The sequence below is a fragment of the Oncorhynchus gorbuscha genome, linkage group LG19 (genome assembly GCF_021184085.1).
Source record: "Oncorhynchus gorbuscha isolate QuinsamMale2020 ecotype Even-year linkage group LG19, OgorEven_v1.0, whole genome shotgun sequence".
NCBI lineage: Eukaryota > Metazoa > Chordata > Actinopteri > Salmoniformes > Salmonidae > Oncorhynchus > Oncorhynchus gorbuscha.
The window spans coordinates 48,002,997-48,018,321 of record NC_060191.1 but is presented as its reverse complement, the minus strand read 5'-3'; the positions used below and the strand labels follow the sequence as shown (position 1 = coordinate 48,018,321).

At 45.4% G+C, this 15,325-nt stretch overlaps 1 protein-coding gene across 2 annotated transcripts in view; it reads right to left on the bottom strand.

Annotated features, from left to right (window-relative positions):
* LOC124006534 (RILP-like protein 1) overlaps nt 1-11,638 on the bottom strand; it is a 28,667-nt gene extending 17,029 nt beyond the window's left edge. The window contains exons 1-3 of one of the 2 annotated variants that reach the window (XM_046316607.1): nt 10,659-11,638; nt 9,946-10,075; nt 992-1,113 (exon numbers count right to left, since the gene is read on the bottom strand). In XM_046316607.1, the coding sequence (XP_046172563.1) occupies nt 992-1,113; nt 9,946-10,075; nt 10,659-11,030 (624 nt within the window). In that variant the 5' untranslated portion in view covers nt 11,031-11,638. The remainder of the gene's footprint in view (nt 1-991; nt 1,114-9,945; nt 10,076-10,658) is intronic. The other variant, XM_046316608.1, reaches the window with a different exon arrangement.
* Between the last annotated feature and the right edge of the window lie 3,687 nt (nt 11,639-15,325).

The following is a 15,325-nucleotide window of genomic DNA, read 5'->3' as shown; positions in this document are numbered from 1 at the left end:
TTTGGGGAAGGGGTATTGGGGGGAAAGCGTTTAAATTGTGCAGTATTTAGCAATCATAATAGGAGCCTGGTAGTAGCAGTTGTGATGTGTGTAACAAGAATGTACACTGAGTGTACAAAACATGAATAACACCTGCTCTTTCCATGACATAGACTAACCAGGTGAATCCAGGTGAAAGCTATGATCCCTTATTGATGTCACTTAAATCCAGTTCAATCAGTGTAGATGAAGGGGAGGAGACAGGTTATCAAAATACTTTTAAGCCTTTAGACAATTGAGACATGGATTGTGTATGTGTGCCATTCAGAGGATGAATGGGCAAGACAAAAGATTGAAGTGTCTTTGAACAGGGTATAGTAGTAGGTGCCAGGCGCACCAGTTTGAGTGTGTCAAGAACTGCAACGCTGCTGGGTTATTCATGCAGAACAGTTTCCCGTGTGTATCAAGAATGGTCCACCACCCAAAGGACATCCAGCCAACTTGACACAACAGTGGGAAGCATTGGAATCAACATGGGCCAGCATCCTGTGGAGCGGTTTTGACCTTGTAGAGTCCATGCTTGACAAATTGAGGCTATTCTGAGGGTGCAAAAGGGGGTGCAACTCAATATCAGGAAGGTGTTCCTAATGTTTTGTACACTCAGTGTATATATATGTGTGTGTGTGTGTGTGTGTGTGTGTGTGTGTGTGTGTGTGTGTGTGTGTGTGTGTGTGTGTGTGTGTGTGTGTGTGTGTGTGTGTGTGTGTGTGTGTGTGTGTGTGTGTGTGTGTGTGTGTGTGTGTAAGCTGAAAAGTGTCTGGGTCACTGCTGAGAGACAGACTTCCTATCGGCTGTTTATGACACCTCCCCACTCATGACTGGCTATTGGCTGACCTTCAGAGTCTTGATACAATCATTGTGCCCAGGCGTGTGTGTGTGCGTGTGTAAACTGAGGCGTGTATGGCTACACTTGCATTCAGATGGACTGTACATGTAGTCTTTTTGTCCTTACCGCCTCCACCTCTTTAGACATGCTGGCTATCTGCTGTACTTTGGCCCTCAGCTCATCTCTCTGCTTGTCAACCACTTCCTTCAGTTTAAGCATCACCTCCCGCTCCTGCCGTTGTTCACGGTCTGGAACACAGGACCACAACAATGCAATATCATCACTGTGGGTATTCAATGGTCAACAGACAAATCAGAGAGAACATCATTAGGGCACACATTTTTAAAAATATAAATAATGTCAATGGAGTCTGGGAAGTCCCTCCTTGTTTCAGTCTGTTTTCTTCCGTTTGGTGCCTAACGAATATGACCCAGTAGCTCATCAACCACCAACAGTCGGCCGAGACTACGTGTTATGCAGGTGAATGAGGACCCAAAAGCGACTTGGCGAAAACAGAGTTTTTAATCCAGTAAAGTTACTTTACAAACAAAAGGCATAATACTACTCGTAATGACGAGAACAGACTGGAGACTTGATCAAGAACTGCAGGTTGCCTCGGGAAGGCACTTGAACGTAGCAGACTCAAACACCTGCTCACCACGCAGCATCTGAGGGAAACACGACACGACAGGGCAATACATAGACACAGCACGGTGAACAATAGACAAGGATCCGACAGGACAGGAACGGAAAACAAGGGAAGAAATAGGGACTCTAATCAGGGGAAAAGATAAGGAACAGGTGTGGGAAGACTAAATGATGATTAGGGGAATAGGAACAGCTGGGAGCAGGAACGGAACGATAGAGAGAGGAGAGAGAGGGAGGGGGAGAGAGAGGGATAGAAAAAGGGAACGAACCTAATAAGACCAGCAGGGGGAAACGAACAGAAGGGAAAGCATAATGACAAGACAATCTAAGACAAAACATGACAGTACCCCCACTCACCGAGCGCCTCCTGGCGCACTCGAGGAGGAATCCTGGCGGCAACGGAGGAAATCATCAATAAGTGAACGGTCCAGCACGTCCCGAGACGGAACCCAACTCCTCTCCTCAGGACCGTAACCCTCCCAATCCACTAAGTATTGGTGACCCCGTCCCCGAGAACGCATGTCCATGATCTTACGTACCTTGTAAATAGGTGCGCTCTCGACAAGGACGGGAGGGGGGAGGGAAGACGAACGGGGTGCGAAGAAAGGGCTTGACACAGGAGACATGGAAGACAGGATGGACGCGACGAAGATGTCGCGGAAGAAGCAGTCGCACAGCGACAGGATTGACGACCTGGGAGACACGGAACGGACCAATGAACCGCGGAGTCAACTTACGAGAAGCTGTCGTAAGAGGAAGGTTGCGAGTGGAAAGCCACACTCTCTGGCCGCAACAATACCTTGGACTCTTAATCCTGCGTTTATTGGCGGCTCTCACAGTCTGTGCCCTGTAACGGCAAAGTGCAGACCTCACCCTCCTCCAGGTGCGCTCACAACGTTGGACAAACGCTTGAGCGGAGGGAACGCTGGACTCGGCAAGCTGGGATGAGAACAGAGGAGGCTGGTAACCCAGACTACTCTGAAACGGAGATAACCCGGTAGCAGACGAAGGAAGCGAGTTGTGAGCGTATTCTGCCCAGGGGAGCTGTTCTGCCCAAGACGCAGGGTTTCTGAAAGAAAGGCTGCGTAGTATGCGACCAATCGTCTGATTGGCCCTCTCTGCTTGACCGTTAGACTGGGGATGAAACCCGGAAGAGAGACTGACGGACGCACCAATCAAACGACAGAACTCCCTCCAAAACTGTGACGTGAATTGCGGGCCTCTGTCTGAAACGGCGTCTAACGGGAGGCCATGAATTCTGAACACATTCTCGATAATGATTTGTGCCGTCTCCTTAGCGGAAGGAAGTTTAGCGAGGGGAATGAAATGTGCCGCCTTAGAGAACCTATCGACAACCGTAAGAATCACAGTCTTCCCCGCAGACAAAGGCAGACCGGTAATGAAGTCTAGGGCGATGTGAGACCATGGTCGAGAAGGAATGGGGAGCGGTCTGAGACGACCGGCAGGAGGAGAGTTACCCGACTTAGTCTGCGCGCAGTCCGAACAAGCAGCCACGAAACGGCGCGTGTCACGCTCCTGAGTCGGCCACCAAAAGCGCTGGCGAATAGACGCAAGAGTGCCTCGAACACCGGGATGACCAGCTAACTTGGCAGAGTGAGCCCACTGAAGAACAGCCAGACGAGTGGAAACAGGAACGAAAAGGAGGTTACTAGGACAAGCGCGCGGCGACGCAGTGTGCGTGAGTGCTTGCTTAACCTGTCTTTCAATTCCCCAGACTGTCAACCCGACAACACGCCCATAAGGAAGAATCCCCTCGGGATCAGTAGAAGCCCCAGAAGAACTAAACAGACGGGATAAGGCATCAGGCTTGGTGTTTTTGCTACCCGGACGGTAAGAAATCACAAACTCGAAACGAGCGAAAAACAACGCCCAACGAGCTTGACGGGCATTAAGTCGTTTGGCAGAACGGATGTACTCAAGGTTCTTATGGTCTGTCCAAACGACAAAAGGAACGGTCGCCCCCTCCAACCACTGTCGCCATTCGCCTAGGGCTAAGCGGATGGCGAGCAGTTCACGGTTACCCACATCATAGTTGCGCTCAGATGGCGACAGGCGATGAGAAAAATAAGCGCAAGGATGAACCTTATCGTCAGACTGGAAGCGCTGGGATAGAATGGCTCCCACGCCTACCTCTGAAGCGTCAACCTCGACAATGAATTGTCTAGTGACGTCAGGAGTAACGAGGATAGGAGCGGACGTAAAACGTTCTTTTAGAAGATCAAAAGCTCCCTGGGCGGAACCGGACCACTTAAAACACGTCTTGACAGAAGTAAGAGCTGTGAGAGGGGCAGCAACTTGACCGAAATTACGAATGAAACGCCGATAGAAATTAGCGAAACCTAAAAAGCGCTGCAACTCGACACGTGACCTTGGAACGGGCCAATCACTGACAGCTTGGAGCTTAGCGGAATCCATCTGAATGCCTTCAGCGGAAATAACGGAACCGAGAAAAGTAACGGAGGAGACATGAAAAGAGCACTTCTCAGCCTTTACGTAGAGACAATTCTAAAGGCGCTGTAGGACACGTCGAACGTGCTGAACATGAATCTCGAGTGACGGTGAAAAAATCAGGATATCGTCAAGATAGACAAAAACAAAGATGTTCAGCATGTCTCTCAGAACATCATTAACTAATGCCTGAAAAACAGCTGGCGCATTGGCGAGACCAAACGGCAGAACCCGGTACTCAAAATGCCCTAACGGAGTGTTAAACGCCGTTTTCCACTCGTCCCCCTCTCTGATGCGCACGAGATGGTAAGCGTTACGAAGGTCCAACTTAGTAAAGCACCTGGCTCCCTGCAGAATCTCGAAGGCTGATGACATAAGGGGAAGCGGATAACGATTCTTAACCGTTATGTCATTCAGCCCTCGATAATCCACGCAGGGGCGCAGAGTACCGTCCTTCTTCTTAACAAAAAAGAACCCCGCCCCGGCCGGAGAGGAAGAAGGCACTATGGTACCGGCGTCAAGAGACACAGATAAATAATCCTCGAGAGCCTTACGTTCGGGAGCCGACAGAGAGTATAGTCTACCCCGAGGAGGAGTGGTCCCCGGAAGGAGATCAATACTACAATCATACGACCGGTGAGGAGGAAGGGAGTTGGCTCGGGACCGACTGAAGACCGTGCGCAGATCATGATATTCCTCCGGCACTCCTGTCAAATCGCCAGGTTCCTCCTGAGAAGTGGGGACAGAAGAAATGGGAGGAATGGCAGACATTAAACACTTCACATGACAAGAAACGTTCCAGGATAGGATAGAATTACTAGACCAATTAATAGAAGGATTATGACATACTAGCCAGGGATGACCCAAAACAACAGGTGTAAAAGGTGAACGAAAAATCAAAAAAGAAATAGTCTCACTGTGGTTACCAGATACTGTGAGAGTTAAAGGTAGTGTCTCAAATCTGATACTGGGAAGATGACTACCATCTAAGGCAAACATGGGCGTAGGCTTGTCTAACTGTCTGAAAGGAATGTCATGTTTCCGAGCCCATGCTTCGTCCATGAAACAACCCTCAGCCCCAGAGTCAATCAAGGCACTGCATGTAGCACCCGAACCGGTCCAGCGTAGATGGACCGACATAGTAGTACAGGATCTAGATGAAGAGACCTGAGTAGTAGCGCTCACCAGTAGCCCTCCGCTTACTGATGAGCTCTGGCCTTTACTGGACATGAATTGACAAAATGTCCATCAAATCCGCAATAGAGGCACAGGCGGTTGGTGATCCTCCGTTCCCTCTCCTTGGTCGAGATGCGAATACCTCCCAGCTGCATGGGCTCAGTCTCTGAGCCAGAGGAGGGAGATGGTTGCGATGCGGAGCAGGGAAACACCGTTGACGCGAGCTCTCTTCCACGAGCTTGGTGACGAAGATCTACCCGTCGTTCTATGCGGATGGCGAGAGCAATCAAAGAGTCCACACTGGAAGGAACCTCCCGAGAGAGAATCTCATCTTTGACCACTGCGTGGAGTCCCTCCAGAAAACGAGCGAGCAGCGCCGGCTCGTTCCAGTCACTAGAGGCAGCAAGAGTGCGAAACTCTATAGAGTAATCCGTTATGGATCGATCACCTTGGCATAGGGAAGCCAGGGCCCTAGAAGCCTCCCTACCAAAAACTGAACGGTCAAAAACCCGAATCATCTCCTCTTTAAAGTTCTGGTAATTGTTTGAACAATCAGCCCTTGCCTCCCAGATAGCTGTGCCCCACTCTCGGGCCCGGCCAGTAAGGAGTGAAATGACGTAAGCAACCCGAGCTCTCTCGCTAGAGTATGTGTTGGGTTGGAGAGAGAACACAATATCACACTGGGTGAGAAAGGAGCGGCACTCCGTGGGCTGCCCGGAGTAGCAAGGTGGGTTATTAACCCTAGGTTCCGGAGGCTCGGCAGGCCAGGAAGTAACAGGTGGCACGAGACGAAGACTCTGGAACTGTCCAGAGAGGTCGGAAACCTGAGCGGCCAGGTTCTCCACGGCATGGCGAGCAGCAGACAATTCCTGCTCGTGTCTGCCGAGCATGGCTCCTTGGATCTCGACGGCAGTGTTACGAGCATCTGTAGTCGCTGGGTCCATTCCTTGGTCGGATCCTTCTGTTATGCAGGTGAATGAGGACCCAAAAGCGACTTGGCGAAAACAGAGTTTTTAATCCAGTAAAGTTACTTTACAAACAAAAGGCATAATACTACTCGTAATGACGAGAACAGACTGGAGACTTGATCAAGAACTGCAGGTTGCCTCGGGAAGGCACTTGAACGTAGCAGACTCAAACACCTGCTCACCACGCAGCATCTGAGGGAAACACGACACGACAGGGCAATACATAGACACAGCACGGTGAACAATAGACAAGGATCCGACAGGACAGGAACGGAAAACAAGGGAAGAAATAGGGACTCTAATCAGGGGAAAAGATAAGGAACAGGTGTGGGAAGACTAAATGATGATTAGGGGAATAGGAACAGCTGGGAGCAGGAACGGAACGATAGAGAGAGGAGAGAGAGGGAGGGGGAGAGAGAGGGATAGAAAAAGGGAACTAACCTAATAAGACCAGCAGGGGGAAACGAACAGAAGGGAAAGCATAATGACAAGACAATCTAAGACAAAACATGACACTACGTCCCCAGCCAAATCTGCTCAGTGGAGTGTATCTTAAGGTCTGACGTTAAACAGTAAAGACACTTAAGGATTATCCTTCAGCACACGGTCATCTTTAAGCATTCTGGTTTATACCTGTTGATTCAGACAGACTACTCTGGACGTATAATAACTGATACATAAGTTATGGTGGAGCTATGGCATGGTTATTGGAGACACTAACGTTCCTAGGCTAAACTGTTGCAATAAAAACTTAACAGCAAGCAGCTAACATGGACCTCCTTGCTGGAAAACTGCTTTCAGTGTGTAGTATGACCGGGGTTTTCAAACTGGGGTCCGTGGAGGTACTGCAGGGGGTCCACGATGTAATTTTTTATTTAAGAAAAATAGAAAAATATTTTTGGGGAATTGTTTTATGTGATACATTCTTATTTTATGAATATCACTACAACAGAATATCATTGTGGATACCATTTCTATGTCTCAGCATCCAGTATGAAGGAATTTAAAGATGCTAACTAGCATTAGCGCAATGACTGAAAGTCTACAGCAACGGTTAGCATGCTAGCTGTTCCTGTTCATTCAACTCTGGGGAAGTAGATAAATGGCTTGCCAAAATCTCGAACTATCCATTTAATATGGTGGAAATTACAGTCATTGGAGCTAATTAAAGGGTTTTTCTGTATAGAAAAGTCTTAAGTGGGCCATCTAAGTGTTCATTTTTTTGGTGGAGAAGTGTCAACTTAAAAAAAAAACGACCAAAACCAAATAGCATGCAGAAAATATATGGAAGTATAATTATTTGTAAAAATAACATATGCTAATATATGATGGGGGTCCCTGGGTCGCCAGTTTGCCTGGGCGGGGGTCCCTGGGCAAAAAAAGTTTGAAACCCCTGTAGTATGGTATCATATAATCTAATTGAGTTAAATGTAATTATGAACACAATTAGATTATTATTCTAGTCCTGAGAAAATGAAGAAAGTTAAATGTACATTTTAGTGGCTGGAGTAGATCCAATTATTGTGATGTTTCTTGACACAAATATGGCCTTCTCCTCCAGGGAAAAAATTTATCTGATTTAGGCCCCCCGCGGCTGAACAGACACTTCCTTGAAAACTAGTGAAAAAATACCACAAGACTTGCATACATTGCATTAACAGTTTACATTAGGTTGAAGTAAAGTGGTACAGTATACAAGCCATAGCGGACATTATCAGTAGACAGACTTAACTAAACTTTCAACTGCCCTTGAAAATTGCTCATATGCAATGAGTAAATCAAGGATAAGAGCATCTAATATGTTGAATGATATTAGGGTTGGTGCTCTTCGAAGCTTCTATAGCAGTGTGAGTATAGAGTACTAGGCAGAGACGAGATGAATAATGAATATCTTACAAATACTTCAGAATGCTTAATAAGTTAGTGTAATAGTACAAATTATATGCATCTATCGTATAATATTAGTTTATATGTATCTATTCTGCTTTGTTCTTCTTTCAGCCTTTACATAACAAATGTCACATTTACAGTCCCACATTCACTTCCCAAATAAACAAACACTGGAATTCCTCAGTCAGCAATGTTTGCCCCTGTGACTACCACCAGAAGTAAATACTCTGCATGAGCAACACAGTAACTCCATTCTCGTAGCAAGATTACTTTGGGGTACTTTACCTGTTGTGGTGTATAGTATGTTTGCATAAACGCGTGTGAGAAGGGGATTGTTTCCAAGAGGCGTGTGATATATCATGTGGTCTCGTTGGTATCTTGTTGTTATATTGTGCTAAATATTTGGTGCAACAGACCATCCTGAGCATGGTTGACCCTAAAGCAGATGTTTAAACTAACCTTCCTGAGCATGGTTGACCCTAAAGCAGATGTTTAAACTAACCTTCCTGAGCATGGTTGACCCTAAAGCAGATGTTTAAACTAACCTTCATGAGCATGGTTGACCCTAAAGCAGATGTTTAAACTAACCTTCCTGAGCATGGTTGACCCGAAAGCAGATGTTTAATCTAACCTTCCTGAGCATGGTTGACCCTTAGCCAGCTGTGTCCCTATGGCTGTTCTATAACAACGAACCTCTATAGGTATCGTTGCCCTTAAGGCAGCTGTTTAAACCAATCATGTGTACACGTGTGTTCATGTGTTTTAAACCAACCTTCCTGGGCATGGTTGACCCTAAAGCAGATGTTTAAACCAACCTTCCTGGGCATGGTTGACCCTAAAGCAGATGTTTAAACCAACCTTCCTGGGCATGGTTGCCCCTAAAGCAGATGTTTAAACCAACCTTCCTGGGCATGGTTGACCCTAAAGCAGATGTTTAAACCAACCTTCCTGGGCATGGTTGACCCTAAAGCAGATGTTTAAACCAACCTTCCTGGGCATGGTTGCCCCTAAAGCAGATGTTTAAACCAACCTTCCTGGGCATGGTTGCCCCTAAAGCAGATGTTTAAACCAACCTTCCTGGGCATGGTTGCCCCTAAAGCAGATGTTTAAACCAACCTTCCTGGGCATGGTTGCCCTAAAGCAGATGTTTAAACCAACCTTCCTGGGCATGGTTGCCCCTAAAGCAGATGTTTAAACCAACCTTCCTGGGCATGGTTGCCCTAAAGTAGATGTTTAAACCAACCTTCCTGGGCATGGTTGCCCCTAAACCAGATGTTTAAACCAACCTTCCTGGTCATGGTTGCCCCTAAAGCAGATGTTTAAACCAACCTTCCTGGGCATGGTTGCCCCTAAAGCAGATGTTTAAACCAACCTTCCTGGGCATGGTTGACCCTAAAGCAGATGTTTAAACCAACCTTCCTGGGCATGGTTGCCCCTAAAGCAGATGTTTAAACCAACCTTCCTGGGCATGGTTGCCCTAAAGCAGATGTTTAAACCAACCTTCCTGGGCATGGTTGCCCCTAAAGCAGATGTTTAAACCAACCTTCCTGGGCATGGTTGCCCTAAAGCAGATGTTTAAACCAACCTTCCTGGGCATGGTTGCCCCTAAAGCAGATGTTTAAACCAACCTTCCTGGTCATGGTTGCCCCTAAAGCAGATGTTTAAACCAATCTTCCTGGGCATGGTTGCCCCTAAAGCAGATGTTTAAACCAACCTTCCTGGGCATGGTTGACCCTAAAGCAGATGTTTAAACCAACCTTCCTGGGCATGGTTGCCCCTAAAGCAGATGTTTAAACCAACCTTCCTGGGCATGGTTGACCCTAAAGCAGATGTTTAAACCAACCTTCCTGGTCATGCTTGCCCCTAAAGCAGATGTTTAAACCAACCTTCCTGGGCATGGTTGCCCCTAAAGCAGATGTTTAAACCAACCTTCCTGGGCATGGTTGCCCCTCAGGCAGCTCTGTAACTCCTGAATCTCAGTCTGTAGATGTAACACCTGGGCCTGCAGCTCCTCGCACCTGCTCCTCTGCTTCTCTGCCTCCTCCTGCTGCTGCACCTCCTGTTGGGGGATGAGGAGAAGCTGTCACTGACTCTGGGTTAGGAGGAGACACCCAGCATACCCACCATAGAAATAGAATGACATTCTATGCCCCCAGTGGAGTCTACAGGTACTTGGTGGTACTTGGTGGTGGGGAAGAATAGCCTCCTAATTAAATCAAAGATATAGATAACTACTGAGTGCTAGCTGAAGAATGTTCCAAGTGAAAGAGAAAAACAAGCGTGCCTATGACGCCTGTGTTTATAACTTAAATTTTAGTGTTATGGTGACTACCAATATAACAACAAGATACCAACAAGACCAAAAATACACAGTGTAGTCAGGTGTGAGACAGAAGCAATGTTGGGATGAGCAGGGCTCATGGTGTGGTGTGTGAAAGAATGTGTGTGGTGCATAGAGACGCGGTGTAGGGAAAGCTGTAGGAGATAAATGGGCCAAGAGCAAGTACAAACATACTGTTTCTTCCTAAATCAAATCTATAATCGTTGAGATCACAGACAAGATAAGTGATTTCCCAAATTCTAATGCGATATAGCCTACCCATGTTACTAACGGTACCATGTTGTTATTACCATCGACTCACCCGCTGTATTTCAATCTTTCTGCTTTCGTCGTATTCTTTCACAGATCTCGTCTTCTTCTGTTTCTGTACATGTAGCGTTTCAAATGCTTTGAGTAATTCTTCTTCTTTTGACTTGTGTGCATTGTTCCGCGAGGCGAAGCTCTCCAAAAGCTCTAGAACTTTGACTATTTTAGGCAGCAGTACTGTGGCGCTCTCTTTACCGTAGCTGTCAATAAGTTTTTCCACTTCTGAGCCAATCAATTTAGCCATTTCGTATACATCATCCACAGTTAATGCCGAACATGTCCTTTCAAAACAAAACCCGGTCTTCTTGACGTCTTGCTTTTGATCGTTAATATCGCAATCATTCTCCATGTTTGCACCAGTGTGCATGCACGTTAATATCGAAACCCAGAAATAAAATAAAATGTCGTTCTCAGCGTGACAAGACAGTTCCCCAGCGATAGAGTCGAAACACAACTAAAGCGAGTGTTCTCACAATAAACAGGTGTCTTGTCTATATCGCGAAATGCTGCTGCATCTAAAATATATGCATTATTCGTCACCCTATGCTCGAAGTTGACTCTTTCTTTAGTTGCATGCTTGGTCATCCAGACAGTAATAAACCCGTTCTAATTTGAACATCATTCGAGCATACGTCACACATTGTGCTTGACCCTAGTCGAGAACATTAACTTGAGGCCCGATTCAAATGAAAGAACAGAGTTCCTCATCGAGTAGTCTTGAAAAGACAGAGCAGTGTACTGTCAACTGGACGCCCACATTTCAGACCCCTCTATTTGCCCGGCTTGTTTACCATTCTCTTAGACCCACATAGCATAGCGTACTGTTGAACTGGTATGCTAGGTCGAACGTACAGTAAAACAGTCCAAGCATACCAATTGGGTTTCATCTGAAGGCATGGGAAGCGATCGAGGATGCTGTGTACTGTTGTTTAACAGTCGGCATACAGTACCAGTCAAAAGTTGACACACCTACTCATTCCAGGGTTTTTCTTTATTTGTACTATTTTCTACATTGTATAATAATTTTGAAGACATCAAAACTATGAAATAACACAAATGGCCTAGAACCGCCACTGGACCAAAGGACAGATTTCCACTGGTCTAATGTCCATTGCTGTTGTTTCTTGACCCAAGCAAGTCTCTTATTATTGGTGTCCTTTAGTAGTGGTTTCTTTGCAGAAATTCAATCACGAAGGCCTGATCCACGCAGTTTCCTCTGAACAGTTGATGTTGAGATGTGTCTGTTACTTGAACTCTCCGAAGCATTTATTTGGGCTGCAATTTCTGAGGCTGGTAACAGCAGAAGTAACTCTGGGTCTTCCTTTTCTGTGGCGTTCCTCGTGAGAGCCAGTTTCATCATAACACTTGATGGTTTTTACGACAGCACTTGAAGAAACTTTCAAAGTTTTTGAAATATGTTTCATATTGACTGACCTTCATGTCTTAAAGCAGGGGTGGGGGACATCCGGTCTCCGGGCCGTATACGGCCTACGAGGCTGTTTGGTTAGGCCCCGAGACAATTCATAAATACATTTATTTGAATTTTAAAAAGCTCTAGACGTCGTTTTCCCATAATTATAACATTTTTAAAAATCCATCCACCCACCCAAAGCCTTGGCGCTACCACACATCGTCATTGGGAAAATGGCTACAGTAAATACAATTAAAGTAGATGCGGAGTGTCGCGTTCTCCAAGACAAATTCATATTTTCTGGGTCGAAGTGAAAGGCAAACCTGTATGCCTAGTTTGTGAGGATGCACTTGCAGTAATGAAAAAGGCCAATTTCGTGTGCCCAACAAGTCGCCTTTACGAAACCTTGTTTGGATGGAGAAAATGTTATGCAAGTAAGTTTTGTGGTGATCGATTTTATCGCAAAGAAACTGAAGCCTAATTTGAAATGAGAATTTGTAAAATAGTTGCTAGCACCAGACAGGTGAGGACTTTTCTCGGCTATGAACAAATTTGAGCTACGGTTGAAAAATTAAGTGACCTTACTACAGATGGAGCGCCAGCCATGGTTGGCTCTAAAAAAGGGTTAACTGCATTGGTGATAACATGAATTGTCTTGATCTTGATCCAAGTGATTTAATTGGAGGCAACTGCATCATACATCAAGAAAGTCTGATGAAGGCGAACAACGTAATGGCAACTGTAGTGTCGACCTGCAATTGTATCAAAAGCAAAGGGCTGAACAACCGCCAATTTAAAGAGCTGTTGAGTGATATTGAATCGGAGTATGGTGATCTGGTTTACCATTGTGAGGTACGATGGTTGAGCCGTTGAAACATGCTCGCGCGGTTTTACGGACTGAAAGATGACGTAAACAACTCATGAAGGGGAAACCTGTCGCGGAACTGAGTGATGACAAGTGGATGTGTGATTTGGCCTTCTTGGTGGACATAACCAAGTATCTGTCTGACTTGAACGTCAAGCTCCAAGGGCCAAACCAGCTTCTCAGCGATCTGCTGTCAAACGTGAAATCGTTCGCAACGAAATTAAAGCGGTGACAAGTCCAACTAGAAAGGAGTAACAATACAATTATTTTAAAAGTCATATGCACTTTCACACCTCATCCGCCCAAATCGTTTTTAAACCCAGCATTATATAATCATTTGGACATCAAGCATCACTAAAATGATTATTTTCCTACTCTGCAAGGACAAGAGCCTGAGATTACGTGGGAATATGCCGGTGAGAGTGGAAATCTCGCGAAGACATTCTGTGAGCGGTTTAAGAATGTGAAAAGTATACAACTGGAGTTGAACATATTTGCAACCCCGTTTAACGTCGAACTAGCGGATGTGCCAGACGACCTTCAACACGAAGTCATTGAGCTGCAAAGCAATGACGAGCTCAAAGCCAGTTTGACTGACACAAACCTGGAAAACCAGCTGCGAGTAGCGTCATCTTCACTGCCAGCTGACATGAAAAGCCTCGTCAAATATGAACTTTAAGCCATCGCATTAGAGGTGAGTTTGAACAAGTAATCATAATATTATTTACAATACTGATATTTATTTAAATAGGACTAGCAAGAAACATAAGTCTTACCCTATAAAACCAATGTCAGTGATTAAAGTCACATTAAAACATGAAAGCAGAAAATAGCAACTTTTAATATGAACCCAAATTAATTTAGAAATATCCAAATGCCCCTTGATGGCAAAAAGGTTCCCCACCAGTCTTACAGTAATGTACTGTCATTTCTCTTCGCTTATTTCAGCTGTTCTTGCCATAATATGGACTTGGTCTTATACCAAATAGGGCTATATTCTGTATATCACCCCTACCTTGTCACAACACAAATGATTGGCTCAAACACGTTAAGGAAATACATTCAACAAATTAACAAGGCACATCTGTTAATTGAATTGAATTCCAAGTGACTACCCCATGAAGCTGGTTGAGAGAATTCCAAGAGTGTGCAAAGTGTGGTTACTTTGAAAAAATCTCAAATATTTATGGATTTTAACACTTTTTTGGTTACATGATGTTATTTTATAGTTTGTCTTCACTATTATTCTACAATGTAGAAGAGTGTGGTGTCAGGAAAATAACCTCACACTCAACGTCAACAAAACTAAGGAGATGATTGTGGACTTCAGGAAACAGCAGAGGGAACACCCCCCTATCCACATCGATGGAACAGTAGTGGAGAGGGTAGCAAGTTTTAAGTTCCTCGGCATACACATCACAGACAAACTGAATTGGTCCACTCACACTGACATGGTCGTGAAGAAGGCGCAGCAGCGCCTCTGCAACCTCAGGAGGCTGAAGAAATTTGGCTTGTCACCAAAAGCACTCACAAACTTCTACAGATGCACAATCGAGAGCATCCTGGCGGGCTGTATCACCGCCTGGTACGGCAACTGCTCCGCCCTCAACCGTAAGGCTCTCCAGAGGGTAGTGAGGTCTGCACAACGCATCACCGGGGGCAAACTACCTGCCCTCCAGGACACCTACACCACCCGATGTTACAGGAAGGCCATAAAGATCATCAAGGACATCAACCACCCGAACCACTGCCTGTTCACCCTGTTATCATCCAGAAGGCGAGGTCAGTACAGGTGCATCAAAGCTGGGACCGAGAGACTGAAAAACAGCTTCTATCTCAAGGCCATCAGACTGTTAAACAGCCACCACTAACATTGAGTGGCTGCTGCCAACACGCTGTCATTGACACTGACCCAACTCCAGCCACTTTAATAATGGGATTTGATGGGAAATGATGTAAATATATCACTAGCCACTTTAAACAATGCTACCTTATATAATGTTACTTACCCTACATTATTCATCTCATATGCATACGTATGTATATACAGTACTCTACATCATCGACTGCATCCTTATGTAATACATGTATCACTAGCCACTTTTAACTATGCCACTTTGTTTACTTTGTCTACATACTCATCTCATATGTATATACTGTACTCTATACCATCTACTGTATGCTGCTCTGTACCATCACTCATTCATATATCCTTATGTACATATTCTTTATCCCCTTACACTGTGTATAAGACAGTAGTTTTGGAATTGTTAGTTAGATTACTTGGTTATCACTGCATTGTCAGAACTAGAAGCACAAGCATTTCGCTACACTCGCATTACCAACAGAAAGGTTGCAAGTTCAAATCCCCGAGCTGACAAGATAC